This window comes from Phyllopteryx taeniolatus, chromosome 18 (genome assembly GCF_024500385.1).
Source record: "Phyllopteryx taeniolatus isolate TA_2022b chromosome 18, UOR_Ptae_1.2, whole genome shotgun sequence".
Classification (NCBI taxonomy): domain Eukaryota; kingdom Metazoa; phylum Chordata; class Actinopteri; order Syngnathiformes; family Syngnathidae; genus Phyllopteryx; species Phyllopteryx taeniolatus.
Genome location: NC_084519.1, coordinates 6,415,686 through 6,433,725, shown reverse-complemented (window position 1 = coordinate 6,433,725; position 18,040 = coordinate 6,415,686). Strand labels below are relative to the sequence as shown.

General features: G+C 42.8%; 3 protein-coding genes across 23 annotated transcripts in view; 2 read left to right on the top strand and 1 right to left on the bottom strand.

Moving 5' to 3' along the window:
* dtnba (dystrobrevin, beta a) overlaps positions 1–10,716 on the top strand; it is a 49,386-nt gene extending 38,670 nt beyond the window's left edge. For 9 of the 15 annotated variants that reach the window (XM_061754978.1, XM_061754980.1, XM_061754988.1 and 6 more), the window contains 7 exons: positions 226–322; positions 1,292–1,312; positions 1,488–1,635; positions 2,854–2,943; positions 4,399–4,446; positions 8,218–8,251; positions 8,995–10,716. In XM_061754978.1, the coding sequence (XP_061610962.1) occupies positions 226–322; positions 1,292–1,312; positions 1,488–1,635; positions 2,854–2,943; positions 4,399–4,446; positions 8,218–8,225 (412 nt within the window). In that variant the 3' untranslated portion in view covers positions 8,226–8,251; positions 8,995–10,716. The remainder of the gene's footprint in view (positions 1–225; positions 323–1,291; positions 1,313–1,487; positions 1,636–2,853; positions 2,944–4,398; positions 4,447–8,217; positions 8,252–8,994) is intronic. The other 6 variants (XM_061754989.1, XM_061754987.1, XM_061754984.1 and 3 more) reach the window with 4 other exon arrangements.
* Positions 10,717–13,023: 2,307 nt separating this feature from the next.
* Positions 13,024–17,624, bottom strand: LOC133468728 (heat shock 70 kDa protein 1). Of its 2 annotated transcripts, XM_061754974.1 has the most exons (3): positions 15,866–17,624; positions 15,401–15,574; positions 13,024–15,110 (listed from the first exon to the last, which is right to left on the bottom strand). In XM_061754974.1, exon 3 carries the CDS (start codon positions 15,081–15,083, stop codon positions 13,152–13,154), a length of 1,932 nt encoding a protein of 643 aa, XP_061610958.1. In that variant the 5' UTR covers positions 15,084–15,110; positions 15,401–15,574; positions 15,866–17,624; the 3' UTR covers positions 13,024–13,151. The 2 variants fall into 2 exon arrangements, with proteins under 2 accessions (XP_061610958.1, XP_061610959.1); XM_061754975.1 differs by having other exon boundaries at positions 15,401–17,624.
* LOC133468724 (dihydropyrimidinase-related protein 5-like) overlaps positions 17,597–18,040 on the top strand; it is a 65,542-nt gene continuing 65,098 nt past the window's right edge. For 5 of the 6 annotated variants that reach the window (XM_061754962.1, XM_061754964.1, XM_061754960.1 and 2 more), the window contains exon 1: positions 17,597–17,739. The gene's annotated coding sequence lies outside the window, so the exon portion shown is untranslated. Of the gene's footprint in view, positions 17,740–17,968; positions 17,988–18,040 lie in introns of those variants that run through there. The other variant, XM_061754961.1, reaches the window with a different exon arrangement.

Sequence of the window (18,040 nt, the reverse complement as noted above, 5' to 3'; positions counted from 1 at the left end):
TTTTTCCGCCCCCCTTATGTAGCCAAATATGGAAATGAAAATAGATACTCCATAGTAAAAACACCCCTGCTGTCATACTGAAACGTGAAAATGTTTGTCGTTTTGAATTTTCCTAAAATAGGACTTAAAAAAAAAAAAAAAAAAAAAAGTCCTAAAATAAAATAGGACTTAATAAATGCACTTTTGTTCAGTGCTACTAAAGTGACAGTATTTGTTGTGTTGCAGACAGAGGAAAGATGAGTTGGAGCAGAGGATGTCGTCTCTGCAAGAGAGTAGGAGAGAATTGATGGTCCAGCTGGAGGGACTGATGAAGCTGCTCAAGGTTACACACACTGATTTGAACTATGGCCTTCATTCAGCATGGCATTTGGTCACCTACACATGCAATGCCCCCACCTCCCCCTGTACAAATCCCCTATTTTCCACATCTCTCTCCTGTTCTATCAGTTATTACCATAACTCACCTCCAGAGGTTGTTAGTAATGCGCTACATTTACTCTGTTGCATTTACTCAAGTAACGTTTTCAATAAACTGTACTTGTCAGAGTACTTTAAATGCACCATACGTTTTACTTTTACTTGAGTATTTATGTGAAGAAGGATCTGTACTTTTACTCCGTTACAATGATCGACATGCCGCTCGCTACTTTTATTTATCCATTCTTGCATGTGTTCGTCTATTTTTAGACACCATCTTTGACTTCCGCATAGGGTGCCTGTTATGCCGATCCAACGTGACCACTAATGTCATTTGACTCCAATTCACCAATTAGACGACACATGACCGCGCATGTAGCCTTCGCGAGCCAGCCAATCAAAATGACTCATTTCAGTGAATAAAGCAAATAATGTTTCTGTAGGGCCCAATGCATGTGTTGTTGGTTTTTGGGCAGTTCAAATTTGAAATGGTGGCAGGTGTGTGTTGACTCCCATATATAATTATTATTTTTTATTTTATTTGATGTTTATGCTCTGATTAAAAAAAGAGAGAAGTTACTCACAACTTACTCTTTACTTGAGTAGTTTTTTCATTGAAAACTTTCTTACTCTTACTAAAGTAAATATTTGGATGACAACTTTTTTACTTTTACTTGAGTCATATTATTCTAAAGTAACAGTACTCTGACTTGAGTTCAATATTTGGCCACTCTACCCACCTCTGCTCACCTCACTTTCCTTCCTCTGGTTTCTCCTTAAAACTCTTACCTGTTCTATCACTGCTTGTGTCTGACCTTTTCTTTCCACGGTTTCTCCATTTGTTTCCGCCTACCCCTGTGCTCTGACCCTGTAGGATGAGGAACAGCGACAGGCAGTAAGTTTAACCCCCATTCTGATCAGCAAAATCATTTGGGTTGTAAAAAATGGGATGCAAAGATAACTCAAAATAAGTCTGTTTCGGAACAATACTTTTATTTTATTATATATTTTAAAAAAATGGTTTATTGTCCTAAACCACATGGATTCGTTATTACAAATCTTTCTTTTAGGCGCAGGCCGCTAGTTCCGCTCATGCTTTTCCTTCCCGGCCGAGCCCTTCGCCTGGTCGCTCAGTTGGTACCGCGTCTCCGCAGATGTATTCGCCCCAAGACTCCCTTGCCGGTGTGGGCGGGAATGTACAAGAGGCTTTTGCCCAAGGTAACATTTTTAGATGTACTCACCAGCCACTTTGTAAAGCTACGTTTGCCTCCCAATTTCAGGGAACTATGGGCAAAACGGGATTGTCGTGAAACAACGCGGGGAACAGAATAGGCAAATGTGTCATGCCGTGATTGTGGTGGATGCCTGTCAACATTTGTAAGGGGTCCAAAAAATTGCAGGCACTGTGTGGATGAGAAACGTAGTTGGCTGTAATATAACAAGGCTGGGTGCATTTTGAGAGTTGGCAGCAAAAGAGAAGAATGCTACTTTCGTTAAAAGTGTATTCTGGGTTTCATCAGTATTTGTGATTCCAGGGGCAATATTGTATAAGCTGTTATTAAGTTGGCGTGAATGCATTGATAAATTATATGTGGAAATCAATTACTGTCTGATATGGTATCGCCCGATGGGGTCACAGACCATAGACACAAATTCTACACAATTGAGGATCACCTTCAGTCCTGGGATAGACAGCAATGTATGTATCTCAAAAGAAAATTAGGTCCCCATCACCCGAGCATTCAAAAGCACACCCTCAATGCACTGCCCCGTCTTTTGAAAAGACTGCAACAGTTGCATAACCATTGCATGTCTGATTCATTCATTCATTTCCTGTACCACTTATCTTCACTGAGGTCACGGGCGTGCTTGGAGCCTGTCCCAGCTAACTCTTGGCGAGAGGCGGGGTACACCCTGAACTGGTCGTCACCCAATCACAGGGCATATATAAACAAAGAACGATTCGGACTCACAGTCACACCTACAGGCAATTTAGAGTCTTCAGTTAACCAACATGCATGTTTCTGAGATGTGGGACGAAACCAGAGGACCCGGAGAAAACCCACTCAGGCACAGAGAGAACATGCGGGGCCGGATTTGAACTGTGAGGGAGATATGCTAACCAGTCTGTCTTACTGGATTTGCTTATTTTATACCATAACATTACGCACCCATTAATTATCAACAGCGGATACAGTGATCGACCATGAGAAATAAGCCAGACTTGAATACGGAGGGAAAAAATGGCCAAAATTCCTCGGCACACTGCTTTATGGGTAAACATAGCGTAAATGTAGCTTAAGCTGCACTTACACAATTTTGTTCAATCCAATAAAAGAGCTGTGTCAAATAATTATACAGCTAAAAGTGATCAGTTTCGAGTGACACTTTCACTATTTTTATTCGCTATTGTTTTTTGTTGTTGAATGTTCTCAGGCCCCAGGAGAAACTTGAGGAATGACCTTCTAGTAGCAGCTGACTCCATTACCAACACTGTCTCCTCACTGGTCAAAGAGCTTCATTCTGGTACCCACACTTGGTCACTCTTTCAGAACTCAAAATTTAAAACGATTAGACTATAAGAACAAGAATCACTTTTAGTGTCATTAAAATGCATGCATACACACAAAATTTGTTCTCTGCATTTTACTCATCACAGTGAACACACGCACTTGTTAGTGGAACACACTGGAGCAGGGGGCAGTTTACGCACCCAGGGAGTTGTCCAGGGTATCAGTGTCTTGTTCAAGGATACCACAGCTGTGAGTCCGGGAGATGTTGGTGGATAGTCCGATCAGGGTCTTGAACCTAGGTCCCCCACAGGGCAGGTGACGATCTTAAACATTGGGCCACAGCTGGCCAATAACAAGATTACTTTCCATTTGGTACGAAATCCGACAGTATCCTGATGATTTGATAATTTAAGATTAGGACCAGACGGTGGACTAGTGGTAAGCATGTCTACATCCTACGTGGCTTTTGCATATTCTCGACATCAGTGGTTCTCGAGCTTTTTACACCAAATACCACCTAATAAAATACGTTGCTCTCCAAATACCACTAAAACAAAACTCTACAATTTATTTGAAACGTATTGCACTCAAAAGTTAAATACTGTGTTTCAGTATTTATACAGTGATTCTTTCATGTACCAGTAGACGCTGCCCGCATACCACTAGGGGTACTTTTACCACACTTTGAGAATCACTGTTCTACAAGCTAGTGTGGGATCATTCATATCTGTTAATAAAATACAGTGCAGTATTAGTTAAAAAAAAAAAAAAAAAAGTTAGAATATTCGTACTTTAAACTGTAAAAATACCACATAAATATAATTCAAAAACAATTTTATATCATTTCTAACTCATTTTACAACATCACCCCTCAAAATAAATGGTTTACAGATTATTTCGTTTTGAAAAAAATGCACCCTAAGTGCATGTGTGTGTGTGCACATTCCAGGGAGACTCCTAACAACCAAGGCTAGCCTTTGCTCCTCCTTGACATACAAAGCTTGTCTCTCAGTCAAGACGTATCACTTCAACATACTTCCTTGGACCAATTACTGTACGACTTTCCTATTTTCAGAAAGTGCACAAAAAAGGGTAATAGGTGAATTTTTCAGCAAATTGTTGGGTATATGGTCCACAGAAAAAAATGTGAATGTGAATATGTGACTAGTTAGCTGCAAATATGTGGGGATTACAGTAGAGTGCCAACCTGTGCCAAGGTGGAATTCTTAAAAGTGGGTTCGTGGGGATAAATAGTGGAATACTATACATGCGATATAGAGGAATTCAGGAGTCTCTGCAATCAGCTGTATATTTCTGACCATAATGAGGCAGTAGTAGCAGAAAATTATTTTTATTGTGAATCCACACAAATACAGGAATCTCTGGTGCAACATAAATCTTGTCATGGAAACAAAATGTACATGTATATCTTATTCACATGCCTAAATCTGACCCTTTTTCTGAGCAGATGATGGTCGCGAGGAAGAGGAGAGATTGCTGAACGGGAAGGACAGAGGTAATCTCTTGAAGTGTGTTATTTCTTTTTCCACACACCTTTTCCGCCATTGATTCAAATTATCATAGTGTTTGCATGTATTACAAACATGAACCCCTGTGTATTTGCAGAGGAAACGTTCCAGACCCACCTGGAGTAAAAATCTGCAATAAAGACAGACCACATAATTATTATTATTATTTTTTAAATAATTATACCCATATACTGTATTTTGCGCACTATAAGGCGCACTTAAAAGCTCTCAAAAATCGATGGTGCGCCTTATGTGTGCACTGAGTTCCAAAATCTGTAAAAGCTTTGTGCGATTTTGGTAAGCGCTCCGCTTGATTGACTGTCGGACCATTTCCCGCCGACATAGGGACGTAATACGAACACTGCGTACGCTGGCAGCCTTAGCCAAACAATTCAAACTACAGGCTATCAGTTACGCGGTTGTAAATGGGAATAGAGCAGCCGCGAGAGGATTCAAAATCAGTGAATCTATGGTTCGGAAGTGGAGGAAGCAGGAGAATGAACTGCGCCAAGTTAAGAAGACAAAACAGAGTTTCAGGGGGAACAAGGCGAGGTGGTTGAGTTGGAAGACCAACTTGAACAATGGATTCTTGAACAAAGAACAGCCGGGAGAAGCGTCTTGTAGCGATTATGTATGAAATAAGAATTGTAATTAATTTAGGATAAAGTAATAAGCCGGGAGCGACGTTTGCGTTACTTCCGGTTTATCGTAAAATTTGATTTGATTGTTAAAATCAAACAAATGTCTCAAAGGGCACCACTTCAAATTTTTCAAGTTTAACTTTAGGCAAAATGACGACAAACCTTTTTTAAATCAGTCTCATGATCTGTAGGTTGCTACACTCTACGACATTTTGAGTCCTAGGTTACAGAGGTTTACTTAAATTCAGAACACACCCAAAATACGACCACGAGTGGAATTTTATGGTATATTTAATGAAACACACAACTACAACAAGAACATAACACTAAGAATGAAAATAAGGCGTACGAAAATGGAAAAGAGGACATCATGTGTGGTCGCTGGGCTGAACTAAATGAGCGTGTGAGCGTTGAATGCGTTGAGTCAGAGTGAGAGAAGGCAAAGTTGGGATTTCATATGAAGCTAGTAATTTCCCCACAATTATTAAGCACTGATGTTGTACATCATAGTAAGGATTGCAGTGTCGACTCACGAATGCAGATCAGCTGGTTTTTGGGGGTGGTCTTCCTTTGGAAGCGACTCCGGAAGCATGGCGACTGATTTGGTTGCAGACGAAAAAGATGTAGAAAAATAAAAACAAAGGGAACAAGAGAGGCGGGAGAAGAAAAATGGCTGGTCGTCACGCCTTCTTGGGAGAACCGGACGTCTCTCTTCCTGCCTCTTTCGTGGCTCGCTGGCAATTTCAGAGCGATCCCGATTGGCTGGGAGCGGACCCGGTACCTTCGTAGTAGCGGCTCTGATCGCTTAGCGCAGGCCCACGTTTAGGCTGGGAAGCCATGTCCGTTCGATCCCGGCTCGCGTTTACCAAGCCGTGTGCCCGCACAAAAGGGGAAACAGGGGAGGGGTGGCCGATGGCCAGTCCGCCTGGCGATCTGCCCTCAAGGCACGATGAGAGGAAAAACAAGACTAGCATGAATTCAACTCCCTGAGAAAGGTGTGAGTTTAGAGTTAAATACCCTAGGGGCGGGGCGTAGGAAGAGGGAGTGCCGACTTGGAGAAGACCACACCCATCAGCCTGAATCTTGTCTACAAATTTGAGTGAATGGGCTTTAAAATAATATTAATCTAAAACACTCCCAACTCTGCACTCTCACGCATAGGATCATTGTTTGAACTTTGGTCGTGGCAGATGGGTTGCTTATTGTTCAATGCAACATTTCGTACTGTTTGATTTCAAATCATGAACAGCTTTCAAAATCATGCAGGGGAGTGAGTATGGGGACACAGACACCTAGTCATACATTTGGAATATTTCTACAGAGTTTGCAAGATATAAAAACGGTCATTTTATCTTCTGTTAACAAACATCAGAGCCACGTCCACGAGTTCTGGCATTTGCAGTTCCTCTCAACGCCAGTGGGTGGAGCCTCACGCGCATCGGTGGATATTAACCACATAGTCTTCCCCAACCATTTGGGTTTCCTTTTGAAGACAGGAATCAAGATTTGACGGGAGGCTGCTAATTAGGTTAAGGTCCCCTTGACGTGCACCAGGCCCTGTCCTAGTCGCCATCTCACAGCAGGGCAGCGTGGAGGAGTGGGAGTTCTCAGGTGGTCGCGAGTCTCTGTGACGCCTCAAAGTTGCGGTGTCTGCTACAGTCTCTACAGTCACCATTCGACTGACGGCAATAACGATAGCGCAAGACATGAAGATCGAACACTTTCAAGGAGGTCCGTCTTGGTGCTTCCGTTTTATGAAAAGGCGCCATCTCGCCATCTGCGCAAGGACTACCGTGGCGCAGCAACTGCCAGCGGATTACAAAGAAAAGCTGACCATCTTCCGCACCTACTGCAGCAACAAGATTACCGACAGAAAGATCCAGCCCAACCACATCACCAACATGGACGAGGTCCCTCTAACTTTTGACATCCCCGTGAACCATACTGTGGAGAAAAAGGGGACCAGCACGGTATCCATACGCACCACAGGGCATGAAAAGTCTGCTTTCACTGTTGTTCTTGGTTGCCACGGTAATGGACAGAAACTACCACATATGGTCATTTTTAAGAGGAAGACGCTCTCAAAAGAAAAGTTCCAGCCGGAGTCATCGTTAAGGCCAATCAAAAGGGCTGGATGGACGAGGAGAAAATGAGAGAGTGGCTGAGAGAGGTGTATGTAAAGAGACCGGATTTTTTTTTTCCACGCATCACCTTCTCTGTTGATGTGGGACTCCATGCATGCCCATATCACCGCTACTGTGAAAAACCAAGTGAAGCAAATGAATTCGTAGCTTGCCATCATTCCGGGATTTAAAAAAGAACTCCAACCAATAATACGATGTGCCTTATGTATGGCTTAAGTACAGAAATAGACCCCGTAATTGAGACTGCGCCTTATAATCCGGTGGGCCTTATGGTGCGGAACATATAGTAGTTTAAAAGGGAGACTGTCGTGTAACGTCACTTTGAGGAAAAAAAAACTCCCGCTCACATCAATCTCCAAATAAGAAGTAAAGCGAGTTTGTTTTTTGTCACTCCCAGTTAAGATTTATGGGAATTAGCATAGATGTTAAGTAAATATAAACTTTCAAACAACTGCTACTTTAACACGCACAGCGCAGCAACTCATACAAAAATAGTATATTCGACTTTATGAGAAAAATGAGCTATTTTTCCTTCTTTTATGAATCGCCTTGTACTAGTTGTATTTTTTCCTGTTTCTCTGGGTGCATGTCACCACGTGCATGGATACAACTGCACTTTACACTCGTTTGCTCATTAGTTGGGCTTGTGCTTCATTAGCGGACCTTCTTTATGTGTCGGCGGACCACTTCCTGGTGTGCCCCCGGGTTTGGTCTAAACACTCATTAGGATGCTAACCTGCGCCGTTAACCTGATAACCTTTTACCACACAGGCAAGAGGTCCAGCGTTGTATATTCCAAGTAGTTTGATCTTAATATGTGAAAGGAAATAATCTTTCCTCATGAGTGAGTCAAGTTGTGCCCTTTTTGAAGCTTTTTGTGGTGGCAACATGTTTTACCTTGACACTGCTTTATCTGTTGATGCCTTTATTTCTTTGTCTTCTGTTTTCTCATAAAACATTCTTTTCCATCCAGCAGGTTAAATTTCATCGCAGGACAAATAAAAACAGTGAGTATGAGCATCAGTTTTCAGTCCCCTAATGAAGCATAACAAATAATTTTAATGTTAATATATTTAGTGTGCAGGAGATAAACATGCTACTTTTCCACCCAAAGTAAAAGTGTGCACATCTGTTTGTCTCTAATAAAGCAGTGATTGTATTTTATCTGATTACATTTTTTTTTGTAATTATGATAAATATGAAATCATTTATTTAAATAATAAATATTTAAATAAATTTGACACACAACTGAGAAGGGTGTTGTTAACAACCCCAACCGTTCTCTTTGCTCTCAAACACTGTGTGCGTGTCCGCTGAATGCGATGAAACCGCGTCCCGCTCAACTGTCAACTTTCATTCAAATAACACTTCTACGACCTGAAAAAATAGATGCTACTTCGTCTAGCGTCTTTCTTACGCCTACACATAACTTCATGTTTGAGCCGCAAAAACATCTTAAAGCTTAAATCCTCGGGTGATTAGATTATATCCCACTGGCTTGTGGGGCTTTTTCACACCATGACAACGAAGCGCTCTAAAGTGGCCACAGTGGCAAAGCTCCATTCCACCCGCTGGCTGTCACGTCAAAGTGGACTGGAATTCTGTGCAACTTTAAAGCTGCATTTTTCCAGAAAATTCCGATTTGGATTTCTCCAGGGACATTTGAGTTTAGAGGTTCCATTGTAAAACCAAACATTGTTAAAACAAAATATGTGCATATTCGGAATAACAAAGGTATCACTCTCCTCAGGCAGCGTGGTTTCATCCCAGCCAAAGAAGAAGTTAAAATGGAGACAAAACTTCCTCATTACCCAATGGCGTTTGGAACACAAGTGCCAATCAAGCACTCGCAATGCTGGACATCAAACTCCAGTCCACTTACTGATGTATAGTTCTGAATCAGTGTTTGCCTTGTCACTGTGATTTTGCTTATGTGTTGACATAATCGAGCATAGCCAAACATAGCATAGCTGAACAAGGAACCTGAAGCCTACTGATTTGTACCCAAGTGTGTGCGTGTGTGTGTGCGTGCTTTAGCGTGTGTTTTTTGTTTTTTTTTTAAATCACAAGAGGGCCAAGTAAGTGAGAAAGGGGTGTGTGACGAGATATGATTGGGAGGTTTAATTCTCAGGATGGAGATACAGGATGTAGTTCTGGGTGGGAGAAGAACAAGAAGGTCAACTGTTAAAAAGAAGAAGAGGTGGCTACGTTTCAGCACTGTGTGCTTTGCATTTATTTATTTTTGCTTTGATTTTTGCCAGTTATTCATTTGTTGTGAGAGTCTATATGTATATAAGAGTGGTCTGGCCCTGCTGAGACATACATCTTGAATGGGACATTTGCTGCTGTATTAAGGCGATGTGAATAACTCCACAGGTGCTGCTCCTATAGCAGCTGAGGCTGTCTGTCCTGGTACTGAACTGAGAGATGACAGTGTGTGAGTGTGTGTGTGTGTGTGTATGCAAAGTAAATAGATATTATTAAAGTATTTTATGCAACAGCAAAGTGAGAGGAGACATGAACCCAAAAGTGACACAATTATACAGTATTTTACAACCAACAAGGCAATTCTGCTGCCTCAAAGACAGATGATGCGTCAGCCTGCCTTGATTCTAATAGAAAAACATGTCCCTGTATTCGTCATTTTAGAACCTTATTTTAACTGCTACGTTCATTCAACTGAAACCTTAAACACTGCATGCTGTTTGCCAATTGAAAAGAAGAACGTTTCTTACACTCTGCAGCCCAAAATGACTCCTCACACTTTGCTACTTAACTGCCTTTTCATTTCAAGCTTTCTGAACAATGCAGTGGATTTGTGGGAATGATTATGTCCACTGTGGATTTTAAGCTACCAAAGCAACAACGACACAGTGCTTGGCTGCGTGTGCGAGCACTGAACCAAAGAACCAAGCTTGTGTGAGTTCAGTAATTTAAAGCAACAGAATCCGAATCGGAATCAGAATCATCTTTATTTGCCAAGTATGTCCAAAAAACACACAAGGAATTTGTGTCCGGTAGTTGGAGCCACTCTAGTACGACAACAGACAGTCAATTGACAGAGAGCGCTCAGAGCACAACAGTCTTGTACATCGCCAATATAATTTGACTGACTGATCATTTTCAGCTATTGTTTCCATGTTTCAATGTGCATGTGAATAACATATAGTACCCTCTTCACAGCAGCCATTTGCTCATGTCATTGCATACACTATAATTAGAATGTATGATAGTCCTGCTCCATGGCCCAGATCTATGACTCACCAGAATAGCTGTAACACCTGAAATAGAGCAGGACCGTCATGATTGTTATCTTTCACATGTGTGTCCTCTGCTACGACATATGCAAATGACCCCTGTAAGAGGCGCTTAGCAACACTGACAGAGTGGACGCATCCTTACTTGAAACTGTAAAAAGCGTCTGTGCTCATGTGTTTGATCTGCAATAAATTCTATTTATCATCAAACTGGATCTAGTCTGTCCTGTCTCTAATTGGTGCATACAACAAGCGGGACAAAACATAACTTTACAATTCTGTACTCGCACCTGTGTGCCATTACCTCCGTTGGTGCTTCTTTGATTGAAGCTTACCTTAAATGTTATTTACCGTTTAACTGGTATATACAGTATATTGAATATCAGAACATGAGAGTTGAGATTCCTTGTAGATTGTTTCATAGATAATGTTACATTGATATGAGTTAAATTGTTTTGGGAGTGAAATGCATTGAATCTACTTTACTTTCAACCTTTCTCCTTGGTTTAGTGTCCTAATTATCATGGATGAGCTGTTCTCACATTTCCCATGAGCTTGCGCCAGAGGTCATGACTGTGTGCGACAAAGACACAAGGGTAGGGCCCTTAAACTATACACTGAATCCAACTCATTGTTGCCATCTGTTGTCTGTGACATGCCTGACAGCCATAAATAACCCATCACCTCCTTTGAACTCAGTCTAGGTATGACCCTGGATGTGCTATTTAATGTGTGTTTTACGTCCCAGAGGTCAAAAGAATTTAGCCTTCCTTTCTACAGATGTTAGCAACTCAGTTACAAAGTATCAAAACAACACTATTTTTGACTGATGACATTTGTTCAACCTGACAAATGACAAATCTTGCAGCGTTTCCATTTGAATGTCATGATATGAATGAGAACATATACACTCACATGCATTAGATATACCTAGTATACAATTTTAATTGAGTTTTATATGACAACAAAGGTAATCATGCACTGTCTAATGAAATTAAACAAATTACTGTATAAAATACATTTGCAACAGTTCACAGACAACTACTGTATTAATTGCATGTTTATTGTAGTTTCATAGCAGATAAATATACCTTAATTGCACGTGTTTTCTCTGCGAAGCTGGTGGTTTTTGGCCGGTATAGACAAAACGTATTTGGCAAGGATCATTCTTGGAGATGACAAGTTCTCTTTTATTGTAAACACAATCAGCACTGTCTAATAAAATAGTGTAATACAAATGCTCAAATTGGATAAAAAAAAAGGAATGACAAAAATAAACCTAATACCCATCAAAACTCTGCATAAATGAAATAAAAATAAAGCATCCATTATCCATCCATCCATACTTTCTCTGTAGCGCTTATCCTTACTATGATCATCGGTATAATGGACCCATAACCCAGCTAAGTACAACTACAGTAGCTGTATTGACAAAGGAGGTGAAGGAAGCAGGATTGTTCAGCTACTTAGCAGGAGCACCCTCCTTGGTGCCCTCTGTTAGTTTTATGACCTTACTCTGGTCGAACATAGTTTTGGCCAGGATGTTGTAATGATAAAAACCCATCCATCCATCCATTTTCCACACTGCTGATCCTCCCTAGGATCACGGGTGTGCTGGAGCCTATCCCAGCTGACTCTGGGAGAGTCCCCTGAACTGGTTGCCATCCAATCCCAGGTCACATAGAAATAAACAACCATTCACACCTACGGGCAATTTAGAGTTTTCAATTACCCTACCATGCATGTTTTTGGGATGTGGAAGGAAACTGGAGTACCCGGGAAAAACCCACACAGGCACGGGCAGAACATGCATACTCCACACAGGCGAGGCCGGATTTGAACCCGCGTCCTCAGAACTGTGAGGCAGACGAGCTAACTAGTCACCCACCTGAATCTGGCATGTGTAGGAAATAAGATAGGACATCTTATATTGTGGACTGTAGTTCACTTTAGTTTCACATTAGTTAACTGAAAAATTGTTTTGGAACTTTACAAGACAGTTATGGAACACTACCAGATATATACTTTATTCAGTCACAAGGGAAATTCACTGTTCCAATACTCTCCACAATGATAATAACACAAGGCTGAATTACTAATAATATTAAAGATATGAATATTGAAATATTAAACAGTATCAAAAGCTCTGAGATGTATGAAAAATCTTTTTTTTTTTTTTTTTTTTTTAAATCTGTCTTTAAATTCAGAAATAAAAGTCATACTTCAAGTAGAGGAACTGTGATAGTAGCATCCACCTCCCCGGGTGGAATCTTAAAAACTGGATGGTGGAAGAGTATTTTGTTTTTCGACCAGTCACTAAAGGTGGCATCAATAGTTGAACAAGGTAGCTCGATTTTGGGTGACATACCGTAATATATGATATTGTGTTGACATTATTCATTCTTCAATCCATCTTACTGTTATTGAAAAAACAATAACTAACACACAGTTAGAAGATATAATGTAGATAGAAAGTTTGATTGATGCATTGATACATAGACAAAGATTGTTGTATGGACAGGTCAAACTGAAAGAATGTATTTACCAAATTAATTAGGTACATGACAAAGTAAACACAATTATAGTTTAAACATTTTAAATAGTAACATTTTAAAATTCGTCTTCAACTCTGAGATGCAAGAAAAGGTCCTCAGTCCACCTCTTCAATAGTGGGCCCCTGGGTACCGGGTTGGGCGCCGGCCTGGGCCTGCGCCCTGCAGCCTCGCGCAGGCCCCGCCCCCTGATACAACTTGCTGATGATTGGCTGACACACTCGTTCCAGCTCCTTTTGCTTGTGTTGGAACTCATCTTTGTCTGCCAGCTGATTGTTCTCCAGCCAGCTGAGGGTCTGTTCGCACTTGTCCATCATCGTCTTCATGTCCTCCTCGCTCAACTTGGCCGCCAGCTTCTCGTCCTGCACGCTGCTCTTTACGTTAAAGGCGTAGGACTCCAGAGCATTCTTGGCGGCGATCTTGTCCCGCTGCAGTTCATCCTCAGCTTTGTACTTTTGGGCATCGTCCACCATCTTCCCGATCTCCTCTCTGCTCAAACGACCTTTGTCATTGGTGATGGTGATCTTGTTCTCTTTGCCGGTGCTTTTGTCCACCGCCGAAACATTCAAGATGCCGTTGGCGTCCACGTCGAAGGTGACCTCGATCTGCGGCACGCCTCGGGGAGCTGGCGGGATTCCGCTCAGCTCAAACGTTCCCAGCAGGTTGTTGTCCTTGGTCATGGCTCTCTCGCCCTCCAAGACCTGGATGAGGACGCCGGGCTGGTTGTCGGAGTAGGTGCTGAAGATCTGCGTCTGCTTGGTGGGGATGGTGGTGTTGCGTTTGATGAGCGCCGTCATGACTCCTCCAGCGGTCTCGATGCCCAGCGACAGAGGCGCCACATCCAGCAGCAGCAGGTCCTGGACGTTGCCCGAGGTGTCCCCCGTGAGGATGGCGGCCTGGACGGCGGCGCCGTAAGCCACCGCCTCGTCGGGGTTAATGCTCTTGTTCAGCTCCCTGCCATTGAAGAAGTCCTGGAGGAGCTTCTGGATTCTGGGAATACGCGTGGAGCCGCCGACCAGGACCACGTCGTGGATCTGGCCCTTGTCCATCTTGGCGTCCCTCAGGGCTTTCTCTACCGGCTCCAGAGTTCCCCTAAACAGGTCCGAGCACAGCTCCTCAAAGCGAGCTCTGGTGATGGAGGTGTAGAAGTCGACGCCCTCAAAGAGGGAGTCGATCTCGATGTTGGCCTGGGAGCTGGAGGACAGCGTCCTCTTGGCCCTCTCACAGGCGGTGCGCAGCCTCCTCAAGGCCCTCTTGTTCTGGCTGATGTCCTTCTTGTGCTTCCTCTTGAACTCGGCCACAAAGTGCTCCACCATGCGGTTGTCAAAGTCCTCTCCGCCCAGATGCGTGTCTCCGGCAGTGGCTTTGACCTCGAAGATGCCACCCTCGATGGTGAGGATGGACACGTCGAAGGTGCCGCCACCCAGGTCAAAGATGAGGATGTTGCGTTCTCCCGACTTGCCTTTGTCCAGACCGTAGGCGATGGCGGCCGCTGTGGGCTCATTGATGATTCTTAGGATGTTCAGTCCCGCGATGACGCCTGCGTCTTTGGTGGCCTGCCGCTGAGAGTCGTTAAAGTAGGCAGGGACCGTGACCACGGCACTGGACACCTGCTGACCCAGGTAGGCTTCGGCCGTCTCCTTCATTTTAACCAGCACCATGGAGGAGATCTCCTCTGGGTAGAAGGACTTGTCCTCGCCTTTGTGTTGCACCTGGATTTTGGCCTTGCCTCCATCGGCGACCACCTTGAAGGACCAGTGCTTAATGTCCGCTTGCACCACCGGATCATCAAACCTTCTTCCGATCAGTCGCTTGGCGTCAAACACAGTGTTGCTGGGGTTCAACGCCACCTGGTTCTTGGCGGCGTCGCCGATGAGCCTCTCGGTGTCGGTGAACGCCACGTAGCTGGGCGTGGTTCTGTTGCCTTGGTCGTTGGCGATGATCTCTACTTTGCCGTGCTGGAAAACACCCACGCAGGAATACGTGGTGCCCAGGTCGATGCCGATGGCGACACCTTTTGCTGATGCCATTTTGTTTGTTTGATTGTCAAGATGCTTCTGTGAGGGGAACAACATCACAGCAACACATTAAACATCATTCACCCAGCCAATTGCAGGCACATACATATATAAAACCTCTGGCCAATCAAAAGTCTTCAATACACCTAACATGCATGTTCAACATGACAACAACACGGCATGTTAAACATTACAATATGTTCAACATCCCAGCAACAAAAGGCATTCAATATGATGTAATCAAATACATGGGGAAGTTAATTTCAATGCATAGATACTAGATAGTATGAGTAAAGTGTGTATTATAAGGAATAAAAGGGCCAACTTACACTTGAAAGTGCTCTGTGAGGTCTTTGGATCTTGTGGATCTTCTCTTGTGGCTCTTGTTCTTGCTCTGATATCTGGCTGTCCCTCAGCTGCTTTTATAGCAGCCGAGCTGTCACTCTGGACACTTCCAGAAGTTTCGTCAGGGATGGTACCAACAACAGCAAGTTCCTGTTTGACTTTTCAAAATAAAACAGAAACACTGGAGTAGATTTCGGTCCATGGTAGTGCAGATAAACCACATTTGCTCTTATTGTGAAGGCAATAACATCACAACACTGACTATTAACGCGGGCTTCATCTCGAACGCTCTAGAATCGTGGAGATGAAGCGAGAACTAGTCTAGCCGCGAGATAAAAATAGTTGTGGATGACGTCATTTATTTAAGAGATGGTTTTGAAAGTGTTTATCAAATGTTGTGGTGTATATTTTATTAATTTGACATCATTCAATTAAATGTTCAAACTTACACAATTATGTGTTATTCATCCATCCATCCATTTTCTGAGCCGCTTCTCCTCACTAGGGTCGCAGGCCTGCTGGAGCCTATCCCAGCTATCATCGGGCAGGAGGCGGGGTACACCATGAACTGGTCGGCAGCCAATCGCAGGGCACATACAAACAAACAACCAGTCGCACTCACATTCACACCTACGGGCAATTTAGAGTTGTCGATTAACCTACCATGCGTGTTTTTGGGATGTGGGAGGAAACCGGAGTGCCCGGAGAAAACCCACGCAGGCACGGGGAGAACATGCAAACTCCACACAGGCGGGGCCAGGATTTGAACCCCGGTCTTCAGAACTGTGAGGCTGACACTCTAACCAGTCGACCACCATGCAGCCCTGTGCCGCCATGTGTTATTTAATAAAGGTAAAAGTAAAATTAATGATTCTCAGCAACACTTAACAAAAACATTTTATAGCTCATCAGAGTCTGAAAGAAGTTTTATTTGGAAAATCAGGTGAATCCGTCTGTGCCTATGTACACAAGTCAAACTGCTTGTCTTGCTCACATGATATAGTGAAAAAGGAACCCCACAAGCTAGCAAGAAAAAGAAAGAAACATTGTTTTTTAAATGCTTCTTTGGAAACGGGAGAAGGCCAGATGATGAGACAAAAGAAGAAGAGCCTCCAACTTCCATGGAGAAAGAAATTGCATTTAAGAGGCAAAATTACAGAGTAGACTGCACATAAGTAACATACTCCGGGACGGGTGTCATTGTCTGCTATTACCGCCTTGTTGACGAGAAACAAGTGCAGGGCTCCCAAACACTGTGAAAATATTGCTTTTGTGAAAAGGGTCGGTCGGTAGTGCAAAAGAAGGAAATTAACTAATTCCACTTCATTTGTCGGAAAATTATTATTTATGAATTCAAAATATAGCAACATTAATTTATCTATGCCAGCGTCAAAGTTTTGAATATGAACTACAAACTCAAGCACTTAAATTTATTTAAATGCCTTTAATCATATGATCAATAACATTTTGGATTTGCGACATGTTAAAGTTTTCTTTTTTAAATCATAGACAAGAGAAATCTTTGTTTTAAAATTCTAACAAAAAGTACAGGGAGCTCCTAGGTTCAGCAGCATGTCTTATAAAGTTAGCTAAAAATAAATAAATAGCACCCACAAGTTTTCTATAGGAAATTTTTTTTCCCCAAAATTTCAATATAAAGTAAATCTTAATCTTTCACTTATCATTGTTTTTATTTAAAACAAAAACAAAAAGTGCTGGGCGTTTCCAGGATCAGCAGCATCTCTTATAAAGTTAACTGAAAAAAAAAACAAAAAAAAAATGGCTCCCCGAAGTTTAGCCGGTTTTAAATTCATTTCTTATTCACTAGCGGACTAAATTTGGCTCAAAATGAGTCAAAATGCCGATTATCGGCGATGATAATCGATAATCGGTCCAACACTAACCTCAACTTCCGGGTTTTATGAGTTATGAGTCGCAGCTTGGCTGTTTCTTTGATTTTACATTGAGGTACCCCATTGAGGTACTATAATGACATCCAAAGTCGCTGATGTACTTTCAGCCTTTTATTGAACGGAACAGTCAATCACACGAAAACAAAATGAGGACGGCAAACATATGTAGGCTTTAGGACCCCGCGGAGACATCGCCGGTGTTGCAGCTTCTGCGGCTAATGACAGAGCGAGAGAGAGAGAGAGAGAGAGAGGCGGAAGCAGGCGGGGGGAGCGCGAGACAGCAGCGGACGGAGAAGACCCGGTAGAGCGCGAGGGAGGGAGAGAGAGAGAGAGAGAGAGAGAGAGAGAGAGAGAGGTCGGGAGTGAACGCGAGGAGGGGAAAACGACGGCCGTCAGGGTCGGACGATACGGTAAATACAAAGATTATATTTTGGGGTCGCAGCTGTTTGGGTTTCGCTAGAAACCCAAACAGCCATGATAGTCATTGCAACGAAACGGCTAAGGACTGGAGCTGTGCGCGAAGCCTCAGAGTGAACTTGGGAGTTTTTTTTTTTTTTTTTTGGAGGGTGGGAGGAATGTCAAATCAAATATGGGGAGGGGGGCTGTAATGCTAACATATTGCAACTGACAGTAAACCGCCTCCCGGCGACGGCGCCAGGTAACATTAAACCGGAACGCTTTTAAGCCAGCGGCAGAAACACATCGGCGAGC

Bases quoted from the DNA above. Each gene is read 5' to 3' on its own strand.
- LOC133468728 (XM_061754975.1), bottom strand. From the start codon at position 15,083: ATGGCATCAGCAAAAGGTGTCGCCATCGGCATCGACCTGGGCACCACG.